Source organism: Manis javanica, chromosome 11 (genome assembly GCF_040802235.1).
Source record: "Manis javanica isolate MJ-LG chromosome 11, MJ_LKY, whole genome shotgun sequence".
In the NCBI taxonomy this organism is placed as follows: domain Eukaryota; kingdom Metazoa; phylum Chordata; class Mammalia; order Pholidota; family Manidae; genus Manis; species Manis javanica.
In genome coordinates, this window is record NC_133166.1 from 104,715,433 (window position 1) to 104,740,480 (window position 25,048).

At 40.2% G+C, this 25,048-nt stretch overlaps 1 protein-coding gene across 6 annotated transcripts in view; it reads right to left on the reverse strand.

Moving 5' to 3' along the window:
* The window catches only part of PPP1R12B (protein phosphatase 1 regulatory subunit 12B), a 222,102-nt gene that overhangs the window by 74,659 nt on the left and 122,395 nt on the right, over positions 1-25,048 (reverse strand). For all 6 annotated transcript variants that reach the window (XM_073217141.1, XM_073217144.1, XM_073217143.1 and 3 more), the window contains 5 exons: positions 17,907-17,997; positions 17,142-17,345; positions 14,835-15,024; positions 14,633-14,745; positions 13,567-13,608 (listed from right to left, as the gene is read on the reverse strand). In XM_073217141.1, the coding sequence (XP_073073242.1) occupies positions 13,567-13,608; positions 14,633-14,745; positions 14,835-15,024; positions 17,142-17,345; positions 17,907-17,997 (640 nt within the window). The remainder of the gene's footprint in view (positions 1-13,566; positions 13,609-14,632; positions 14,746-14,834; positions 15,025-17,141; positions 17,346-17,906; positions 17,998-25,048) is intronic.

Consider the following 25,048-nt stretch of genomic DNA (forward strand, 5'->3'; position numbering starts at 1 on the left):
TGCTAGAGTTGAGGAAAACGAGGCACACACGGAGTATGTAAACTACCCAAGGTCACACATGAACAGGAGAGCAGGGATCTGAACTCAAACACCCTGGTTCCAGAGCTCAGACTCTCTGCCACTAGGCCTCACCACCCCTCTAATACAGCGTCGCCTCATCTCTGGCGACAGAAATTGGTTCAGGGACATTTCCCTGGCCTAAGCAAGGTCAACTGGATATACGGACACTGGCATAAAGCAGGTGTTTCTCCGTCTGTGGTCTACACAAAGAAGGCAGAGCTCCGAGGGCAAAGCCCAGCCTCATGGCTTTAGCTATGCCTGATGCCAGGCCAGCATCAATATGCAGATTTCCCAATTACATAAATCTTTTTGCTTGAGCTATATGAAATTGAGTTTCTGTCCCCTGAAGTCCCTGAAACCTCTCACTCCCTTGTTTGAAGAAACAATACTCTTTCCCGCCTGTTTTCCTTTTCCTCTGACCATTAATTTCCTCACTTCTCTCTGTCGTGGGTACCTTTCTCCCTCTGCCCATCTCTTAGACATACGCCCTGGCCTCTGTTCTAAACTGTCTACTCATCTTTTTGCACAGCACAGGACGCTGTGCACCCCACAAACACTCTGATAGGCCTCCCTGGGGAACGTGGTCCTGCTCCAAAACCACTGCGATGTTTGAATCACGGTTACTCACGTGAGTGCATCAGAGCCCCCCCAACAGTGGGGATGGAGAAGTGCTGGGGGCCAGCTACTCTCCCAGTCATCCTCGAAAATTTTATTTTCAGAGCTTAAGACTATCACGAGCAGGCTAAGGCCCTCCACATCTTTATGTTCAGCCCGGGAACTTCCCCACACTTCAGGCCCATGGGTCTAAGTGCCTGTAGGATATTTACTTTCAGATGTCTCATAGGCACCTCAAACTGCATGTCCAAAAGCAAGATCCTTATCTCCATCCCCCAACATGTTCTTCCTCCTGAATTCCCAATCTCATAAATGGTATAGTGTCCAAGCCTAGGTATTTTGCTAGACCCTGCAGGTAAAAACATGAACAAGAAACCGACCTGGCCTTGATGATTTAACTTACTTGGCAAACACAGCATAGTAATGATGATTGCTGTGTGTCAAAGACTCATTCAAGATATCTACAGGAATCGGCACTGGGCTGAGCAGGGTTCAAAAGAAAGCTTCTTGGAGGAGGTGGGGCCTAACCTAAAACATGAATGTTTGTTAAGAAAAGAAGTGGGGAGAGGAAGAAGCGGTGAGGAGGAGGCAGAGCGTTCTAGGGAACGGGAAAAGCATGTGCGAAGACTCAAAAGATAGGGGGAAAAAGGCTGGTCAAGTACCTCATCCTGGTGGCTTTCACTTATTAAACTTAATAAAGCTAAAAGTACTATTTTAAGTGAAATACATTATTGCTGCTTACATTAATTAAGCCTACAAGATAGGGATAATGATCTCATTTTTACAGTGAAAGAACTTTCAGAATTCAGAGAGGGTAAGTTACTTTTCCAAGACCACACAGCTAGTAAAAGATGGAACTAGCCTTGCATCTAAGTCTTTTGGCCCCAAAGCCAATACTGTTTCTGCCAATCCATGCATCTTCTCAGCCACACTAGACTCCTCTCTATGGTCACCCTCCACATGTAGCAAAATGTCAAATCCTGCTGAGTTTTCATTATTTCATAAATTTCTCCCATTTGATCCATACCTACCATTAGAAACCTAGTTTATTATCTTTCACAAAAAGTGTGTGTGTGTGTGTGTGTCACAACAGGTCAGACCAGAACGACTTCATTTTCCCAGCAGGAGCTCCCCCAGCTTACCTGTGTACACTCTCCTAGAACAATGGAAGAACACTCCTGCTCCTGTGTAGGGTCAGCCCTGGAGTGACCCGGGGGTAGCCATGGGCTCTCTTGCTTCTTTAATTGTGCTCTTTTCTTGAGAGGTCTCACTGGGCCCTGTTTCTAAGTGTCATCCCTAAGGCAATGACTCCCAAATATATTTATCTCCATCTCTAATGTCTCCCATGAACACCAGATTCCTATGCTTAACTGCCTACTTGACATCTCAGCCAGTATGTATAATAGGAAGCCCTCCTGCCCCATTAAAATGTGAGTACTATGAGGGGCAGGAACATTATCTACCTTTTACATTTCTGCACCCCTAATGCATAATGCCGATGCAGAGTGGGTGATCACTACATATTCAATCACTGATTGAACAAATGCATGCATGCTGCTTTATGAGCAAAAGCATTCCTGAATGGGACTGCACTGTCCTAGAGGGCCTTCGGTACTCTGCAGGTCCAATGTGCATTTCTGAAGGAGAGGAAGGAGGAGAGGATGGCACTAAGCTCCCTCACTGTGCCCTAGTTAATCCTATTTCTTAATGATGACCTATCTGGGATATTAGCAATCCCTAAATAACGCTCCAGGAACAGTGTTGTCAAACTCGCTTGTTAAGAATCACCTGGGAGACTTCTATGACACAGACTCCCAGGCTTTCCACCCTCTACCACCACATCCCCGCCTAACTCACAATCTCAAGGGGAGAGGCCTAAACATTTATATTACAAACAAATCACCCCAGGGATTCTTACTGACAAGTTTGAAGGCAGGCTCGTATAGAAGCTTTACCTATTAGGTAATTATCAATAAAAATGGCTCAGCTTGCTGGATATCAGTATCCAAATTTGCCCTTAGCTCTAAGTCAAACATTCCAAAAAGTATCGATAAGTTGCCCGAATACTATTTCACTCATTTTATTCCAGAGCACTAGGGGTTACCAGTGACCGGAGGCTTCTCAGAACACATGTGTACATCAGGTAGATATTTATCCTACAGAAAGGATTAGTTTTATTTATTTGGCACAGAATTAACTGTGCCAAACCCCCCGTCAACTCCCATCCTGATATGAGTCTTTACTGTGATGTATTACTGTCAGCTTTCATCACTTCTTTCTTTAAGTTGTTGAAGAGTCAGAATTTTAGCTTCTGTTTCCAAAAATCTACTCCTTTTAACTATCATTTCAAGTAAGCCCAGGGTCAAAGCTTTGAAGATTTCTGTCCCTCCCTCGGTAAATGCCCACTCCCCCCACAAGTTCCTCCTGCATACACTCTGCAGGCTGAAAGTTAACGAGGCAAAAAAACTAATAAATTCCATAATTTACTACTGACTAAGGAATTCACATGACAACCAACAATTAAAGTGAATGACAGCAATCTTCTGACAGGCACCGTTCCAAGAATCTGTGAACCTTACAGTCAAACTTATTTATGGTGATAGTCTATAAACAGTGGAATTTCTCAAGTGTCGAGTGACTATATACCCCTAAACTGTGATTTCATCTAACCTCAAAGACGGGTCTCTAGGAGGTAAGAAGGGACAGCAGCAGACGAGAGAAGCACACAGGCGCACATTCGAGAAGCGACCGTTTCAGACTTTCTCCTCAAAAGGAAATGAACTGAAACAGAACAGAGAAACTGCATTTAAAGTGACATGGAAGAGTCTCTCCCTCCTTTATTTCTTCACCAGAAGCTTCACAGCTTGTTTCCAGCAGCATGACCCAAACTCGTCAATGCTTTTCCAAGGAAGAACAAATGACATGCATCCCTCCAAACTGATGCCTTCCCTTGCCGCACAAAATGTCAATAATACTAAAGAATCAGAAGAATTGGAAAAATGCTGAACTACCAGAGAAGTGCTTGGATGGGAGAAAACTGACATTTGGAGTCAGGCTGACATCAGCAAACACTTCTGAGTCAGTAAGCTAGAGTACAGGCTGGCAAACTGTGGCCTGGCCCTGGCCTAATCTGGCCAGCAGCCTTCTTTTATAAAGTTTTATTGGAATGTAGCCACTCCCATTTATTGACATATTATCTATGGTTACTTTCCCACTGTGACAGCAGAGCTGAGTAGTTGCAAAGACTATGTGGCCTGCAAAATAGAGAATATTTACAATCAGGCCCTTTACCTAAAAAGTTTGCTGAGCCCTTTTTCATGACCAGGTCAGATGAAGACTAGGCTGGCCCTGCTGCGATTGTTCTTGCCCAAAACATACCACCGGAGAAGAGTCGCGAGCACCTGCCCTCCCGGTGGCCTTCAGAAAGGCAGAGTACAGCCAGCAGGTAGCTAAACGAGACACTTGGGAGAAATGAGCAACTAGCCATCCAGTCAACACAGATAGGCCATGACCCACTGATTTGCGGTATCACTTCCGAAAGTCCCCTGACATGGGAGTAAAACACCATCTTAAAGTATAACTCGTTAACATGTTATTTTTCTCTTAAAATGTTTCTACCACCCAAAAAAATTTTCACAAACATAACCAGAGCTATAAGCTCCAGGACTATATTAAATATTTTAGTTTGAGCTATTAAGTTGTCTATAAGTTTTTTTAAATTGAGGTATAATTCACAACATTACATTAGTTTCAGGTGTACAACATAATGATTCAATATTTGTATGTGAAATAATTACCATGGTAAGTCTAGTTAACATCCATCAACATAGGTAGTTACGAGGTTTTTTCTTCTTATGATGAGAACTTTCAAGATTTACTCTGTTAGCAACTTTCACATATGCAATACAGCATTATGAACTATGGTTGCTATGCTATGCCTTATACCATGACCTATGCCAGTGGGTTTTTCAAATGTCCCTCCCTCCCAGGAGTCAGCAACACTGCCATAGTTTAAGGTGTAAGAGCTCAGATTATAAGCAAACAAAAAATTTTAAAGCATTAAAAAAGTCAAGTATTTTTAAAAGCAAATACTCTATTAAGGCACACCTATGTGAACATTCATGTACCTGTAAGGATATTTGGATATAAAACTATGTTTTTTTATGAAAGAAATTCATGTCACTAAATGACTGATATCTGATTCTTGAACTTGCTACATTGAAAACTCAGATGGTAGGGAGAAAATTAAGACAGTAAGGTTATAACCATTCATCTTCACATTTTTATCCCAACTAGCCTACCTTTTAGGTGCTACCAAAATAACACTTTTAAAAGGCACCATCTGTTAGTTCCTCTAGCTCAACATTCTTGCTGGGGCAAATCTATAAACACTTCACTGCTGAAAAAGAGCTGCAAATTCTACACTAAGCTTTGTACCTCAATCATGGGGCTATAACTCTGACATTAGCTAAGCCTAAGCCATGGTTAGAGATGTCCAGCCATGCTATCAACAGGAGAAATGAACACTTTCATAACTAAAGTAACCCTCAGACTCCAGCTGAAAGGGGAAACAATTATTCCTGGAGGCACTCTATGATCAAAGCCGTCACAGGACTGACTACTTGGATGAAAGGGCTGAACCCAAGCACTTTGAAGACAACCTTAGGATATGGCCATCATGGTGATGATGAGACCCTAGGAATGCTCAGGGAGAAAATGATCCTTTTTCTAAGAATGTCATTAATTGGTCTTGAATATGTTCAAAAAAGAAGAAAAAAAACTCAGGAAAAATACCGGCAGGAAATTCACCACGAATGTCAAACAATAATGTCTTCTGAGTGGTATGACTTTAGACAAAATTTTCCTATTCTTTATAGTGGAAAGAACCTCCTTTTATAACAAATATTCTCTAACACCCCCACCCCCACCTTTACTATACATCCTGAAATGAAACTCATAAATATGAAACTCAGTCAAAAAAAAATGAATAATAAATATAAAAAGAAGAAACAAAAGGAACATAACTTATAATGAATATGCATTTCAATGTATAAATTCTTGGGCCAACCATATTAGAAAGCCTAATGAGGTAGTCAGAAGCTTGGCCCCAACACAGGCTCATCATGAAGGCAGAAGGCAAATGCAGACCTACAGAATGTCTTGTGTAATAACATCATTATACAAGTGGAATTGCCATCCGGGATGAGTAAAACTAAGTACAGTTTTTCCACAATTTATATGATGGTTGGATTTTTAGAACTACTGTCTGCCAAAAAATGTGCTTTTATACACAAAATCAAGTTTGGTTTTGGGCATGGATAATAGGTTTTCATCTATGATTGTCCGGGGGAGACAGGCGAAGATCAAGGAAGCTGCAGGACAACTGTTTGTTACATGGGACATATAAGGGTACTTACCATCTGCAGCCTCTGCTCACTAAATACATGTCAAACATCGCCCATCACTGTGACCCTTAAAAGTACCCCTATGAATTTTTACAACCTCTAGAAATGTTCCTGCTGCTTTTGACCACCACTGTTGTATACTTTTCTATACTTCATGTATCTTCTATGATGAAATGTATTACCTTTATAATCATAAAAAAAAAATTCTAGTAGAGTTTCAAGCTCATTGGTGTCCTTCCAAAAGAGACAAAATGCCACAGGTCACTAACACAAACTAATACTTTGAAGGCAATCAGAGGCAGAAAGAGGAAATTGGAAGAAAAGGTCAAGAGGTCAACTGTACTGTCCTTAATAGTTGATAAACTTTCCACATCCTGGGATAAAATGTTTGAGCAAAACCCAAACACACACCTTGAAGGTCAATTATTCTATCTTGAAACAGATTTCTGACTAAAGTAGAATTCACTGATGTAAGGGACAGTGGGTCCAAAAATTATAGGGTCTCAAAGGAATACATGTGAGCTTTGATTACTGAGATGTCCTTGGCAACAGCACGACCTAAAATTGATTAAGAGTCCTTAAAAGGAAGATGCCAAAAGAAACTGCTCTTAGGATGGTTTACACAGCTTGGACCAGAGCAAGGCACAAGTATAGCCCAAATATAGAAACCCATAGCATCTGCAGTATTTTAAGAAACTACAGTTCCAGAGCAAGAGCAAATGTACAGTGTAAGGAAAGATTCTTGCAGGCTAATGTGGCGTCAGCCCCGGGAGAGGATTCTTCAGTGCACATTGGACAGAGAAGGCAGCTTCCCACACACAGAGCTGCCTGGCTGCCATTTCTGTGTCTCGGTCTCCTTCCTTGGGACTGAGCATTGCCGTCAGTTGTACGAACCCAGGACAGCTTGCTTTTCTACACGTGAGATTCCTGCCAGCTCCTGGAGGCTGCTTACAACAGGACTGTTTATGACAGCCATTAGTTATTAAATCTATCCTTATTTTTCATAACTCTATAAACATTATTACATTATTAAATTTCTCAGACTTAAAACCCTCTCATTCTGGCAACATGCTAACCACCCTTTTTTCCCCCCTTTGGCTGAAGAAAAAGAGGCTGAGGAAGGAAAATCTTTATTTTCTTATCGTTTCACTCTATTAAAAGAGAGAGGCTTGCTTAAAAAAAAATTGTGATTGTTATATGCTATACTGTGAAAAATATTAATATTACTTTACTACATAAATAACCAATTCTATCTGATAGTTCACCTACCGTATCTTTAAACTTCAGCCAACTGTTGTTTTCTCTCAACAGTGCGCAGTCTGGTCTGGGACATACCTTACCTTATTAGGCAATCAAGCCCTGGAGAGAAGGGAAAGCAAACAGTCCTAGGATTTTACCAAAAAGGAGAATGGCAAAGATATTGCCCTGTGGTGGAAAGTGGACAGAAAATCACTGGATGCTTCCACCAGATAAAGGGGCTTTATAGGATTGAGTAACAAGATTAAAAAATACTGCTTAAAAGAGGGGAGAGGATCCAGCAAACAGCCAGAAACAAAGTTGTGAAAAATCAGAGCAAATAAAGGGCTATTATTTACTCAAAGAAAGTGGTGTGGCGGGGGTAGGCGGTGTGGGGGGAAGTACAGGCAGAGGGGGAGTAAGTTAGAGCTGTTGGAAACACTGGCAGAGACACATACATGGGAGGGGCAATTTAGGCGTGAAAATAAGAACCTGCTTGATTGACAGATATGTGCAGGACTTGATTAGATCAGGTGCTCGGAGTTCCAAGCAACATTTGAAACATTTGGCTCTTGTTCTTTCCCTTTCTACTCACTTCTTGTCCCCTACTTCAGCAACCCCTTTTAAAATTTATGTCCTAAAACTCACCAGGTACATTTTCAGATCACAGACGCATGTTGGAGTTATAGAGGAGCCTGGGCTACTTCTCTGCCTCTCCAAATAGTCCATCCTTAGGGATAAATTAGTAAATAACTTAACTTCAAAATCACATAACTCTAAGGTCCACAGATGAAAAGAATTCCAAAAGTCTTACTCTCATCCAGATTTAGGAACCTAAAGATTTGGAAATAATTTGAATGCATCTCAACTATCTCTAACTACTTAAGCGTATTAACTCATTTTCATCTTATGACTCTAAGAGGTAGATACCGTTATTATCCCCACTTACAGATGAGCAAACTGAAGTACAGAGAAGGTAAGAAACTTACCCAAAGTAGTTCAGTGGTAGGGCTGGGGTTTGCCCAGGGCATCTGGCTCCTGGGTCTGTACTCGTAACTACTACACTATATTGCTTGTAACAGTGCATCACACGAGAATATCTAACAGGTGCAGAGATTCAACTGAAGGAAATGTAATAGCCAGGGACACAGCTGTGTGATCTCATTAGCAAGGGACAACCTCTCTGGGCCTCAGGTGTTATCTTTAAAATAAGAAGTTTAACTAGATGGTCTTTAAAGTCTGTTTTAGTTTTAAAACCCAAAGTCTGTAACTGCCATTCTAGCCATCACAGAACTAAATCAGGTTAGTGTACAACAGCACTTAGAAATAAGTTTTTCAAAGAAAGCCTCTTCTTAAGTGAAATGAAAATGCTAGTTTCTCAAAGATGTAATAAAGCTGAGGAAAATTAGGCAAAGCAAAGGGGGCCAAAGGCTAAGTCAACTTAGAAGATAATTTCAGATATGGCTAATCAACAGAATTCCTCTAGTGTAACGAGAACAGTCTTATGACATTCCTGGACTGCAAAGGCCCCTGAGATAAGACTTGCAGAGAGATGGCAATTTCTATTTCAAAGGATGTTGGAGGGTGCTGTGGGGTATCTACTCTCCTACACTATGGCATGGCTCTGTTATAAACAGGCCAAGATGATTTCATGGGAAATATCAATTTCAGGGGTAGTACAAGTCAAGAAAAATGTAAAACCAACAATAACAAAACTACCTACTGTTCTGTGTGTGTTTTGTTTGATTTTGTTTTGTAGAAAGAAGGAAACTGTGTTCACATTCTCAGAGCCAAGTGCCAGAATTCACTGGTTTCCTTTGCTGGTTTTTCCCTTCTCACTTTGAACTTTGGTGTGTCCCAAGGCTCTGTCTTTGGGCCTCTTCTCTGTCCACATTCCTTATCTTGGAGATAACATCCAATGTCATGGTTTAAATACAGTCTACACACTGGCTGATATCCAAGTTTGTATGTCCCGTACGGACCTCTTACTGAACTCTGGGCTCCAACCTCTAGCTCTTCTCTTGACACTGCCACGTGGATATCAGTCAGACATACTATACTTCTAGAACCCAAACTAAACGCCTGCTTTTCCCCCACCAAATGTGTTTCTCCCATAGCCTTCTCTACCTCAGTTAATGAAAAACTGTCCTTTCAGTTGCCATAGCTAAAAGCTTTGGTGTAAACCTTGGTCCCCTCCTCCTGGCTTTTTTCATCCTAAATCCAAACGAACATCAAATCTTACTGGTTCCAACTTCAAACTATACCCTGGATTTGAAAACTTCTTGGTATCTTTGCTACCCACTATCACCCTGCTCCAAACCACCACCAGTTCTGCCCTGGATTACTGTACTAGCCTCCTAACTGACGTCTCTGCTCCCACCCATACCCCTTTAGAGTATATTCTCAAAATAGCAGGCGAAGTAATTGTCTTGCCAATGGGTTTCAGTCCTGGGCAAATTCACTATGGATTTAATGTGACCAAAGGAATGACAGTAGAACGTCATTGATAGTAGGAGTGAGCTTTTAAGTTGTCCTTCAAGAAGATGTCCCTTCATTCAAGGAGGTGAGATGCTACCAGCAAGTCAATTTGAACATGTAACCTGCTGAGTCAAAAACCAAAGGGATGAACAGGGAATGGAACAGTAGGTAAGCCCAAATCTCAGGTCTGCTTTACTACAGTCAAATAAAAAAGGTTCAGGGGTGCCCACCGGACAGAGCTTTTGTGTCCCTGAATACTTCTTAACTTCTCTGGGCCTCAGTTTTCTTAACTAAAAAATGAGACTCCTAAACCAAGTTATATCTGAATTCCCCAAAGTTGGGAGGCAAGTAATTTCCCTGTGTTCAACTAGGCTCTTCAACAATTCCTTTAAAACAGTAGCAAGTATGTCCTCGCTTGGCCTCTCAGGGCGCCATTCTGCTTGCTCACCGGCAGCTTGTCTGTTGTTCACTCGTGCCCTCTAGTGATAGACTCGGTCATACAACAGAATCGGCTCGGAAAACGGTCGGTTCCAGAGCAGCGAATGGGGGAAACAAGAATGCAGCGGATAAAACTCAGTGTTAGTCAGAAGGAAGGCAGGCCAAAGATGCAGGAATGAAAAGATGGAAAGAACCCAAATGCCCATCATCTCCTGCAGGGCACCCCGACTGCGCCTTCCAGAACATGCCATGCGATCAATCCCAGTGAAGGAAACAACATGTTCCTGAATACAAAGGTTTTGTGAGGTATGATTGGAATGACTTTCTTCCTCACATTGAGATTTAGATGCAGTTTCCTTTTCACTCTGCAAAATAAAGAGCACATTAAGGCTTCTGGGGACTACCCGTTACATACCTAATGTGGATGACAGGACAGATTTGTTTTAAAACCATCTGTCAAGGAGGTGCTAAGACATCAAATTATATATTCATTGCCAGTCTCACTGGTTCATGGATTTACCAATGGGAATGGTTTTGACTAAAATCATGTGCTATGTTGGGCTTAAGCAAAGTCCCCGGCCTTCTCAGCATCATTCCTTCTGGTGTCACCATCACAGAAATGCATGTCTGCCTTTCCTCTATCACATAATGGATGACAAACATCAAGGCCATTCCTGGCTACAAATCTTATCTGTATATAAATGCTGGTTATATTTTTCTAGTGTAGATACATGAAAAGAAGAAATGGATTTCAATGATGTCAACAGAGCTTGGGTTAAACAAAAGAAACGTCTTCTTCACCATGCTCTTGTTACTGATACATAGGTGGGAGGTTAAAAAATCTTCCTTTGAAATCTATAAGAAAAAAAAGGTATACATACTTAGAATCATTTTAATTCTAACCCTGACTGGTGACACAGGATACAGATAACCACTGAAGTTTCCTTTCTACCCTTAAAATAAAATATTATTATTGTGTGATTCCACATATATGAAGTTCAAGAACAGGCAATACTAGTCGATGGTGATAGAAATGAGAAGAGCAGTTGCCTCTCAGGACAGGAAAGGGGGTATGAGGAATTTCAAGGTGATGGGGAAGTTCCGTATCTTGATTTGAGCAGTGTTTATATTGCTGCACACATTGTCAAAGCTCACCAAACATTAATATCCATGCAGTTACATGATTATAAATTATATCTCAAAAAACAGACTGTCTTGGGAAGAGTTAACTTGAAAAATAATAGATTCCACCTCTCTTAAGGACACTAAGGCAGAGGAAGCTGTCATGACCTCAGCAGCAGGTATAGTTTTACTGAACCAAAAATCAAGAAAAGAAAGAACTGCCCTGGCCTCTCAGGAGTATGCATGCAGATTAGCTAACAGTGCCATTCTAACAGAATGCCCCTGTGGCGGGCTCAACTCCGCCACCTGATGCAAGGACATGGAGATGAGGGAGAAAAAGTGGTCATAAGATGTTACTGATCATCTTGAAGTAGAACTGCAGCAATTTCACTAGGCCATGACCAGGCGTGTTGCTCTATGGGTCCACAAGGATAATGGCATCATGCCTACTAGTGTTAGAAGAGAGCACATGGGAGAAAACAGGTAAGAGTTTCATTGAATTAAACTGGAATAATGAACCAAGACAATGTAAAGCTTTCCCAAAAAGGATGCTTCACCCATGTTGACTTGCCACCACTTTCCTTTTGCCTTACTGGTGACGCTGGAGATGGGCACTGGGAAGACCCTCGTGCCAATTCTGCTTACCTGCACACACTCAGAGTTACCAGTTTAGAGGTAACAGGCTGTTTGTTCTTCTCTTAAGGTTCACTCTGGAGCCTGCTTGACAATGGTAAACACTAGCAGATGCCTCAAGCAGCTGGATAAGTGAAGTATTTTTCAATCTGATAAATGATTTTAATGTCAAACCTCAACAGTCACTGCTTTTACTCACCAATCAGAAAACCTTTCTTTTCTGCACTGCATCTATATCAAATTCATCTTAGTTTCCTTGCTTGGTGCCGGAAGCTAGGCTTTTCCCGTGTCAAGTAGTTTGGAAAGGAAGGGACAAAGCTTTTCACTGACAAAGTCATGCCACAACAGCAAAGCCCTCCTTGTTGTAATTCCCCTTGTGGATTTAAATGGGCTCTGTAATGCTCTAGCGGTTATAGTCCATTTCAGTGCTCGGTAGCCTATTACTCAGGGTCTCACTTTAGGTATCGTGTAATTCCCCAGAGCAACTGTCCTACGTTCACTTTTTCTGTCTCCAAAAGCCTTTCTAAGCCCCTTGAAGAACAGAAAAGACACCATTACTTGTGATGTGTGCATGCATACACACACACGCGCGTGTGCACACACACCCCCTCACCGCCTGAGGGAAGCCCTGGGGGCAGTTATACCTGACACCGCTCATCTTTGTGAAGCAGCCCCAACTTCACCGTGGGTGTGCAGGTGCATCTATGTCATCACCAGTCACGTGGGCACTGCTTTTTGGGAGGCCACTATTGACTGCTTTGGATCTTGACTAAAATGTAGGTGGGTCAGTGACATAATAGTACTAGTTCCTCTGCTAAAAACAAGTTAGTTGTAGATTTTCAGTATGGGTTAGTAAATATATTCTGAGAACATACTTCCAACTAACTGTCGGGTACAAAAAGGCCATCTTTTTACATAATTTCTAATAGAAATGCACATGTAGTCTCAATTCATTTAGTCAAAACCAAATCCCTTCCTTCCCCCCAAAAAAGTACTAACAAGAAAAATCAATAACTTCCTACCACGTGTGAATGGCGTACAGGAACCCGGAGTATCGGGAAGGCTGAGCGCAAGCTGTCCAGTGCAGCGAAAAGTCGGACGCCAGACCTGACTTATGTAAGAGCCAAGGGTTTACTTATTTCAAAGTCAAACATAAATGGCTTCAGGATTGTGTGTGATGTTTACATCCTTCACATTTATGTTCCTCTCAAGTAGTATACATTCCACAAAAGAAGCAGAATCACTCTTCACTTTTCTTCCAAAGATTTTAAACTATTTTATACAATCCAATAACAAACTCATGCAGGAGAAAAAGAAGACAGACAGATCCTGTAACTCTTAGAGATTGGCAGTAGGCATAGGAAAATGCAGGAAAAACTTGTTTAAGAGCACAGGCACTGTTACACCACATAAAGACATAGTACCACCAGCTAACCCCCGCACCGTCCTCACAGGGATGTCTATCTCCAAACTCCCCTCCAGCCCGAATCTGCACAGAGCCTGCTCTTTCTTCTATTAAAACCAGTGCATCGAGCAAGGATGAGCCAAAAGGGACATGCCTCATTGGCTTGCCACTTACCCATGTTTCTTTTGCCTCTTCAGAGCCATCAGTTTCCTCTTCCTGAAGAGGAAGGAGGAAAAAAACCAAGAGGATCATGGTCACAGACATCCCTGAGAGCAATGGGGTCAGCTCCTGTCAATCATGCATCTTGGCTTCTCAGACACAGGCAATGAGGACTGACTGCCATGTGGTGCTCTATCACCGCTCCCTTTAACAGCCACCACAGGCAGACAGCTTAGGAACCTCACTGATAAAAAAAATGCCAGATGAACCACAGTTGGAAAAGGGGTACCTTTAAGAAAGACAGACTTTTAATTTCACCTCTGTCAATAGTTATCAGTTTCTGATAGTTTCTACTAGATGACTATGATTGTCTCATTTCTTGTCTCACTGAATGGCTTATCCAATTTTCAAATGAGTCATTGGTAACCGCGGATCTCTTGGTCATTGATTGTAACACCTTTGACTATATAACAAAGTTGAGTGACAAGGGTATGGAGCAAGAGGGTGAACTAAAGTACTGAATGTGTGCTGGCAATTAGTAAGTATTGGCGTACCTGTCTTTATTTTAAAGCCAAAGTTAATCTGTTTCATTTTTTCCTTTTGTCCTCCAAAAGAGTAAAATCGAGCCAGATGAACTCGTGTTACTTACAGATTTTAAGTTCCTTGAAATTCTTGTAGTGTTGCTAAAATCTTAGAATCTGCTTATCTGGAGTATTAAGATATTGTTGATTAAATGGCTTTCAGGGGATACTGGGAAGACTGCTGAAATGTGACAAGCTCGCTCACTTGTTATATTTGTTTACATGATCGTTGCACATTTTCAGTTCTTTTTCATTCTTTACCAGTGATTTACTGAAAGCCTACTACATGCTGGCACTGTGCCAGGCACTGGGCATCCAGCAGGAATAAACCAAATGATTCCCACACTGATTGAGTCTTTCTTCTCCTCTTTCCCTCAGTAATATTTCTTGACCATCTGCAAAATTCATGGCACCACATGGGACTCTTTCTTTTGAACTCAGCACTAAGGACAGCAGCCAAAGGTAATGCAATATGCCCAGCACAGAGCAAACCCACTTACATCCTTTGTCCAGAAATTGATGCCCGTGCCTCTTCGTCGCTCCTTGGGCCGCCTCCTCTCCCGGACGGACAGTCTACTGGAGGGCTGATCACCCAAGTCCGCCTCTTCACCCCCTGGCCACAGGGAGAACAAAGTACGGAGCTTAAGAATCTTGGGCATGTGCACTGGCAAGGGGCTGTTTATTTTCTGAAGCTCCACATACCATTTTTGTCCATTTCCTTTGCGACTGCAGTGTTTGTGGCAGTCTCTGAACTCTCAGAATCAGGGACTGAAGATCTGATTGTCCGCAGGAGACGGGAACTGGTGAAGAGAGAGGGTCTTGACGCAGAAGGAGACACTGTTGTTGTGGGTTTGTCTGGCTGAGCTGGACACCTCAGGCGACGATAGACAGGCTGGAAATAATCCAACAGGATGAGATGTTAGAGGTCAAGTTCAACTAGAGGAAAAGAACAGCAGGCTCATCAAAAATAGCCTTTTTCTTTTTTTTCTTTTGCTATCATTAACGTACAATTACAGGAACAACATTATGGTTACTAGACTCCCCCATTATCAAGTACCCCCCCACATACCTCATTACAGTCACCATCCATCAGCGTAGTAAGATGCTATAGAGTCACTACTTGTGTTCTCTGTGTTATACTGCCTTCCCCGTGTAGCCACCCCCTACATTATACGTTCAAAAATAGCCTCTTTCTATATCAAGAGGCTTATCAGGAGTAGATGCTCAATAAACAGTTTCGAGCTAAACTAAAATTAGTTAATTAGTCAGAAAGGATAGCTTCTGGACTCCTATTCTGGTAATACCATCCTATCAAATGCAGCCCAAAAAAATTATTCCTAAGTTGATCAAATGGCACTAGGTAGAACTAACCTTATTAATAAAAAACCTTTGATTTTAGAATGAAAATAGGAACGATGATGACCTTTTAAAGATGTAGTGCTGAAAGGCAAGGTTTATGTAGGAAAATAGAAAGCTCAGGAATACGAAGAAACAGAATAGAGAGCTGTCTGAAAACAGACACTAAATCTGAGCATTTTACCAATTTCTGAACACTCTACCAACTTGTTATAACCAGGCTTACTGAAACTTAAAAAAAAAATCCCATTTTCCCCTTTAATTTTTTTTTTTCTTAAGAGTTAGCACAAATAGATCCTGACAATAAGCCTTAACTTGGTTTACTGAAAATGCAGAAATAAGAGAAATTCTTACTACAGGTAGAGATGGTATACTTTTTTCTTTATAAGTTGTAAAGATAGAGGCAATAAAATACAGTAAGCTTTGGAGTCAGACAGATCATGGTTCAAATTCTAGCTTCAGCACTTAATAACTGTGAGTCCTTAACTAGGTTACTTAACTCCTCTGAGCCTCACCATGTTCATATGTAAAATAGGGAGAATATCTTCCTCAGAGAGGGCTGTGAGGATTAAGTGAAATAATGTATGTTAGGTGCTTAGAACAGTACCTAGTAATAAGCATTCAGTAAACAGGAGCTGATAAACAGAAACTCAGTTTATGTGGCCTAGTCATTCAGAGTTAGGGCAGGACGGAGGTTCCTTTTTCCTATAGCTATGGTGACCCAAAATTTATCATCCCAACTGGGACACTCTGAGAATAAAAAGGAGAGTTACTGATAATCACATAGAGATAAAAGGTATAACCGGAACCATCTGAGGTAAGCTAGGAGTTATGTTCACCCTGAATATAACTCTATACCTTTGCCTACCAACTCCTCTTGAGAAATGGAACGTAAGTCAAAATTCCCACCCCAACAGTGACATCTTGTGGCATGAGATTAAGGAGTGCTTTGTAAATAGGTTTGCAGGAGTTTAGAGAACGATATCCTAACGGTCAAGAGAGGAAGCTATGGAGCCAGATTGCCCATGTTTAAGTCCTTACTTGCACACTTCTTAGCTGTGTGAAATGCTGGGTAAGTTACTTAACCTCACTGTGACTCAATTTCCTCATATTTAAAACAGGAATAATAATATCTACCTCAGGTGGTTGTTTTGAGGATTAAATAAATACAGATGAAATAGTTAAAACAATGCCTGGTATAAAGCAAACAGTCAATAAACGTGCTTATATTTCTATTTGTGTTTTATTAGAAGATGACCTTTCTTTTCAGAATAGAAAGACACATTCTTTAGTTAAAGAATAAACTTAGTTAACTAAACTTGTTGTGGTAATCATTTCACAGTATTTACATGTATCAAATCACAGTGTACACCTAAAGCTAATACAATGTTATATGTCAATTATATCTCAATAAAATTGGAAAAAAAATAAGCATTAGTTAACTCCCAGAAGAAAAAAATCATCACGTAAGGACCGATATCATCTGAAACCTTTTAGTCAAACAGGTTTGCCAACTAAAGACAGACGTAAACGGTGTTTTCTACGAGCTGTCCACTGCGAAGCAGCACAGCATTTGAGTCATCAGTGAGGGAGAGGTTCCCCACATTAATGTCCTTGCTTTTAGCACCGACATGACAGCAAAAGTGAGCTCACCTCCTCATCCAGACTCCCGCCCCAGGGCTGCTGGCCCTTCCCAGCTTCCTTTGCCAGGACTGCCGGGGGCTCATGCTTGTCCACACCCCCCTCGAGCCCTTCTGTGTCTGCGGGCTGTTGGCTAGGTTGCTCCTGGGCTTGCCGCTCTGCCCTGGACCGGCTGAAAGTCCTTTCTGCTTCTTGAAGGTCCGTTAGGGTTACACCCTGGGAAAATATCACAAGGTCAGGGAAGTTTCACTCTAACTCTGGAATAACTCTGGATGAATGAGTGGGGAAACTTCCTTAAAGATCTAATAGTATTAACTTCTGGCCAGAGAAGACACTGAATTTGGGTTTTTGGCCACTGTGAATAGTGCTGTTATGAACATCTGCACACAAGTTTTTGTGGACCTATGTTGTCATTTCTTTTGAGTATATAGCTAAGAGTAGAATTGCTGGGTCATACGGTAACTCTATGTTTAACATTTTGAGGCACTGTCAAACTGTTCTTTAGGGATTCTTAAGACATGATCCCTTAAGCAAAAGTGGAATGATGACACTTGGGAAAGAAAGGAGATAAACCTGCTTTGGGCCTGAAGGAATATAAGCGCGAGTGGGTAGATGCAGCTATAAATTCATTTGATTCTATGTAATGTAAGACTTAACACAGTGAAAGCCTTTATTTTACTACAGTGGCTGGAATAAGGCACTCACTTATTTTTCAATTGCACTTCCAATGGAAAGGAATACAAGCAAAAGGACATTAAAAAGGGAGGTCACACTCACTTGCGTAGACCTTCGAGTCTGCCGAGCTTGTCTGGAGCGAGCTTTCCGCAAAGACTCTGCTTCCTCGTCGCGTACAGGAGTCAGATAGGACCTGCAGAAACGAGCAGTATCAGAGTAAGGCCTTTGCTGCAGGTATCTGAAGAGTGGCAAGGTGCTTCCACACGTGACGTGGTTCTGCACTCTAAGAATGAAGTCAGGCACTATCGAAATGACAGGAATGCTATCACTAAAAATTATAATCCAAGACATAATTTGTAAATGTATTACTGTTCACGCAGGATCATGTCACATGTAAACTGAACACTTTATTTCCTCTTTTCCAATTCTTAAAATTTTCATTTCTCTTCTTGCCTTAATTCTCTGGCTAGAACCCCCAGGACATGCTGAAAAAGAGTGATGACAGTAGGTTTCTGTGCTTTGTTCCTGTCTTCAGCAAGAAAGCTTTCAGCATTTTGTCACTGTGGTGTCTACTGTAAGATTTCTGTAGATACTTGTAAAATGAAAGCAATTCCTTGCCATTCCTATAGAAGCAGGCTGTGTTTTTTTTTTTTTGAGAGGGCATCTCTCATATTTATCGATCAAATGGTTGTTAACAACAATAAAATTCTGTATAAAGGACTCAATGCACAGTCATTAATCAACCCCAAGCCTATTTCTCAACAGTCTCCAATCTTCTGAAGCATAATGAACAAGTTCTTACATGGTGAACAAGTTCTTACATAGTGAATAAGTTCTTACATGGTGAACAGTGCAAGGGCAGTCATCACAGAAACTTTCGGTTTTGATCACACATCGTGAACTATAAACAGTAAGTCAGATATGATTATTCGTTTGATTTTTATACTTGATTTATATGTTGATCCCACATTTCTCCCTTATATTATTATTATTATTATTTTTTGATAAAATGCTGAAGTGGTAGGTAGATGCAAGATAAAGGTAGAAAACATAGTTTAGTGCTGTAAGAGGGCAAATGTAGATGATCAGGTGTGTGCCTATGCACTAAGTATTAATCCAAGCTAGACAAGGGCAGCAAAACATCCACAGATGCAGAAGATTTCTCTCAAAACAGTGGGGGTGAGGTTCTAAGCCTCCCCTCTGTCGATCCCCAATTTCTCTCCTGATGGCCCCCCTGCGACTGTGCCTGTCTTAGATTGTTCCTCCCTTGGGGAATCTCACCCGTCTCTGGCTTGTGTTTTGTTTTTTAATTATTAGTATGTGTTGAACTTTATCACATGCTTTTCTTCCACATATACTGAGATTATAACTTTCCTCTTTTTTCTGTTAATGTGGTAAATCTCAGTGAATAATTTTTGAATGATAAAACTACACCAAATTTTGGGTATAAGCGCAACTTGGTCATGATGTATCCTTCTTATATAGACTTACTTTTAAAAAAATTGAACTGTTGTTGATGTACAATCTTGTATTTGTTTCAAATGTACAACACAGTGGTTCAACAGTTACCCCTGTAATTAAATTCACACTGCCTCCAGTGCGGTTACTATCAACGTACAAAGATGTTATAGAATCAGTGGCTATATTCTCCATGCAATACTACCTTCCCCGTGATCAACTTATATTGTGATTGCGAATTATTGTGCTCCTTAATCCCCCTCAACTTCCCTTGCACCCACCCCAATGCCTTCTCCTTGGTAACCACCAGTCACTTAGTGTCTATGAGTCTACTGCTGTTTTATTATGTTTTGCTTTGTTTTTATATTCTACAAATAAGTGAAATCATACGGTATTTGTCTTTCTCTGCCTGGCTTATTTCAATGAGTATAATACCCTCTAGATCCATCCGTGTTGTTGCAAATGGCAGGATTTCTTTTCTTTTTATGGATGAATAATATTCCATTGTGTATATGTACCACATCTTCTTTATCCATTCATCTACTGATGGACACCTGCGTTGCTTCCATATCTTGGATATTGCAAACAGTGTGGTGATTAACATAGGGATGCATATATCTTGTAGAATCAGGGATTTTGTTTTCTTTGGGTAAATTCCTAGAAGTGGAATTACTGGATAGAATGATATTTCTAATTTTAGCTTTTTGAGGAACCTCCATACTACTTTCCACAGTGGCTCCACCAATTTACATTCCCACAAACAGTGCAGGAGGGTTCTCTTTACTCCACATCATTGCCTACAGTTTTTATTTCTTGTCTTTTGGATAGTGACCATTCTAACTGGTGTGAGGTGGTTTTGATTTGCATTTCCCTAGCAATTAGCAATGTGGAGCATCTTTTCATGTGCCTATTGGCCATTTGTATTTCTTCTTTGGAGAAGCATCTATTCAGGTCCTCCACCCATTTTTTAATCAGGTTATTTGCTTTTTGAGGTGTTAAGGCATATGAACTCTTTATACATTTCGGAAGTTAGCTCCTTATCAGATGAGTCATTTATGAATAAACTCTCCCATACTGTACCATGCCTTTTTGTTCTGCTGATGGTGTCCTTTGCTGTACAGAAACTTTTTAGTTTGATGCAAATTTGATGTAATCCCACTTGTTCTTTTTGGGAAAAAACTGCTCATAATAATGTCAAGAGATTTTTGTCTATGTTTTCTTCTGAGAGCTTTGTCATTTCATGATTTACATTCTGGTCTTTGATCCATTTTGAGTATACTTTTGTGTATGGAGTTAGACAATAATTTAGTTTCATTCTCTTACTGAAAGTTGTCCAGTTTTCCCAACACCAGTTATTGAAGAGGCTGTCTTTCCCCATTGTATATTCATGACTCCTTTATCATATATGCATGGGTTTATATCTGGGCTCTCTATTATGTTCCATTGATCTATGGGTCTGGTCTTGTGCCCATACCAAACTGTTTTGATTACTGTCACTTTGTAGTAGACTTTAAGTCAGGGAGTGTAATCCCCTAGCTTTGTTCTTCTTTCTCAGGATTTCTTTTACTATTTGGGCTTTTCTGGTTCCATATGGATTTTAGGACTATTTGTTCTAGCTCACTGAAAAATACTGTTGGCATTTTGATAGGGATTGCATTGAATCTGTAAATTGCTCTGGGCAGGATGGCCATTTTAACAATATTAATTCTTCTATCCATGAGCATGGCATACATTTCCATTTATTGATGTCTTCTTTAATTTCTCTCATGAGTGTCTTATAGTTTTCAGAGTATAGGTTTTGACCTCCTTGGTTAGGTTTATTCTAGGTATTTTTTTTGATGCAATTATAAATGTAGTTGTTTTCCTGATTTCTTTTTCTACTAGTTTGTTGTTAGTATATAGGAACACAACAGATTTCTGTGTATTAATTTTGTATCCTGCAACTTTCCTGAATCCAGTTATTAGTTCTAATAGCTTTTTTGGTGGAGTCTTTAGGGTTTTCTAGGTATATTATCATGTCATCTTCAAATTGTGACAGCTTAACTTCTTTCTTACCAATTTGGATGCCTTTTACCTCTTTGTGGTATCTGATTGCCATGGCTAAGACCTCCAGTACTATTTTGAATAAAAGTGGTGAGAATGGTCATCCTTGTCTTGTTCCTGATCTTAGAGGAAAAACTTTCAGCTTTCTGCTAGTAAGTATGATTTTGGCTGTGGGTTTGTCACATATGGCCTTTATTACTTTGAGGTACATACCCTCTATACCCATTTTGTTGAGAGCTTTTAGCATGAATGGATGCTGAATTTTGTCAAATGCTCTTTCAGCACCTATTGAGATGATCATGTAGTTTTTATCCTTTTTGTTAATGGAGTATATGATATTGACTGATTGATGAATATTGTACCATCCTTGCATCCCTGGAATAAATCCCACTTGGTCATGATGGATGATCTTTTTGATGTATTTTTAAATTCAGTTTGCTAATATTTTGCATCTACGTTTATCAGGAATATCGATCTTTAATTCTCTTTTTTTTGTGCTGTCTTTGCCTCATTTTAGTATTAGAGTGATGCTGGCCTCAGAATGAGTCTGGAAGTATTCCCTCCTCTTCTGCCTTTTGGAATACTTTAAGGATGGGTATGAGCACTTCTTTAAATGTTTGGTAGAAATCAGCTGTGAAGCCATCTGGACCTGGAGTTTTGTTTTCCGAGAGTTTTTTGATTACCAGTTCACTTTGATTGCTGGTAATTGGTCTGTTCAGAGTTTTTTTGCTGTTTCTTCTCAGGTCAGTCTTAGAAGCTTGTATTTTTCTAGAAAGTTGCCCATTTCCTCTAGGTTGTCCAATTTATTGGCATATAATTTTTCATAGTATTCTCTAACAATTCTTTGTATTTCTGTGGCATCCACTGATTATTCCTTCTTCATTTCTGATTTTGTGTACTCTCTTTTTTTCTTGGTAAATCTATTTTGTTTATTTTCTCAAAGAACCAGCACCTGGTTTTATTGACTTTTTCTATTGTTTCATTCTTCTCTATTTTATTTATTTCTGCTCTGATCTTTATTATGTCCCTCCTTCTATTAACTTTGGGATTCATTTGTTCTTCATTTTCTAGTTTCTTGAATTGTGAGTTTAGACTGTTTATTTGGAATTGTTCTTGTTTCTTGAGGCAGGCCTGTATTGGTATGTACTTCCAACTTAGAACTGCCTTCACAACGTCCCACAGATTTTGTGCTGTTGAACTTTAGTTTTCATTTGTCTCCATGTATTGCTTGATTTCTATTTATTTTGTTCATTGGTCCACTGATCATTTAGAAGCATGTTGTTTAGCCTATGGGTGCTTGTAGGCTTTTTTGTTTTTTGTGTAATTTATTTCTAGTTTCATACCATTGTGGTCTGAGAAGCTGCTTGATACAATTTCCATCTTTTTTAATTTACTGAGGCTCTTTTTTGTGGCTTAGTATGTGATATGTTCTGGAGAACATTCCATGTAGACTTTAGAAAAACATTCCTGCTGTTTTTGGGCAGAATGTTCTGTAGATACCTGTTAAGTCCATGTAATATATTGTTCAGTGCCTCTGTTTCCTTATTTATTTTCTGTCTGGTTGATCTATTGATGTGTGTGGTATGTTAAAAGTTTCCTAAAATGAATGTGGTGCAATCTGTTTCCCCCTTTAATTGTTAGTATTTGTTTTACATATTTAGGTGCTCCTATATTGGGTGCATAGATATTTATAATGGTTATTCCCTCTTGTTGGACTGACCTCTTTATCACTATGTAATGTCCTTGACTCCTGTTAACAACTTCCTTTGTTTTGAAATCTATTTTGTCTGATATAAGTACTATTACTTCTGCTTTTTTCTCCCTATTATTTGCATGAAATACCTTTTCCATCCCTTCACTTTTAGTCTGAGTATGTCACTGGGTCTGAAATGTTTGTAGGCAGCATACAGATGGGTCTTTGTTTCTTTAACCATTCTGCTACTCTATGTTTTTCAATAATTACATTTAAGGTAATTATTGATAGATGAATACTCATTGCTACTTTATTGTTTTTCGGTTGTTTTTTATAGCTCCTCTCTGTTCATTTCTTCCTCTCTTATACTCTTCTCTTATTATTTGATGGGTTTCTTTAGCGTTGTGATTAGATTTCTCTTTAAAAAGTTTTTTGTGTATCTAGGCTTTAGTTTTGTCATTACCAAAGGTTCAAGGATAGTTTCCTTCCTATGTAACAGTCTATATTAAGTTGCTGATTACTCTATTTCAAACACAATTTAAAGGTGCTTTTTTTCCTTCTTCCTCCTCCACACTTTATTAGATGTTATCATCTGCACTTTCTGTGTATCCTTTGACGGAGTTTGCGTATAGTTGATTTTCTTTTAATTTCATACTTGCTTGGTAAGTAATTGGTCTACTGCCTTTACTATGGATTTATTTTCACTGGTGAAATCTATTTAGCCTTAGGGATATTTCCATCTACAGCAGTCCCTTTAGTATATCCCTTAAGGCTGGCTTACTGCTGATGAATCCCTTCAACTTTTGTTTACCTGGAAATTGTTTAGTCTTTGCTTCAAATTTCAGTGATAATCTTGCCAGGTACAGGATTCTTGGTTGGAGGTCCTTCTGTTTCTGTACATTAAATATTTCATGCCACTCCCTTCCGATATGCAAAGTGTCTTCTGAGAAGTCTGCTGATAGCCTGATGGGTTTTCTAAGTAATCTTTTTTCTTTGGCTGCTTTCAATATTTTCTCCTTATCCTTGATTTTTGCCATTTTAATTATATGTCTTGGTGTTGTCTTCCTGGGGTCCCTTTTGTTAGGGGTTCTCTGAGTTCCCATGACCTGAATGTCTATATCCTTCCCCATATTGGGGAAGTTTTCAACAACTGTTTCCTCAGAGACTTTCTATCCTTTGTCTCTCTCTTCTCCTTCTGGTATCCCTATTATGTGAATATTGTTTCATTTGGATTGGCACACAGCTTTTTTATCATTCTTTCAATCCTAGAGATCCTTTTATTTCTCTGTTCCTCAGCTTTGTGTTCCTGATCCCTAATTTCCATCTTATTGACTCTTTCCTCTACTTGCAGTAATCTACCCTTAAATCCCTACATTGTATGTTTCATTTCAGTTACTGTATTCTTCAGCTCTGAGTGGCTCTTTCTCAGCTCTTCTCTCTCCTTGTTGAAGTCCTCCCTGACATCTTGAATATTTTTCTGTAAATCATGAGCATGTTTATGACTTCTACTTTGAAATCTTTATCAGAAAGATTGGTGATCTCTGTTTCATTTAGCCCTCTTTCTGATGTCTTGTACTGTAGTTTTGTTAGGAATATATTCATCTGCCTCTTCATTTTTTCAGAGTTTCAGAGTTTTGTCCTTTGTATTAAATGGATCTGTTATGCTTCCTGGCCTATAAAGGAATAGCTTTATGAAGGAGGCATCCTATGGTTCCCAGAAGTTCAAGACTCTTTCCTCTCCAGTGTCTGGTTCTACTTTGTAGGAGCCCCAGTTGCCACTGGTGTGCAGTGGGCAGAGCCACCTTTCTGTCTACTGGTAGTGGTCTGAGTCTCCAGCGTGGGCAGATTGCCTCAGTTGTCTTTGTGATCTGAGCAGAGGCCTCTGCTGGGATCGCTGTTCGTGGGGCTGACTTCTGCCTGCCCTGCAGCAATGGTGGGGTTGCAGGGTTAATGGGGTGGTCAGGCCAGTTGTGAGGCTCTGAGGCAGGGCAGGACAAGCAGCACTGGGCTTGGACACCTCTGGGAAGGAAGGAGCTCTCTGGGTTGGCTC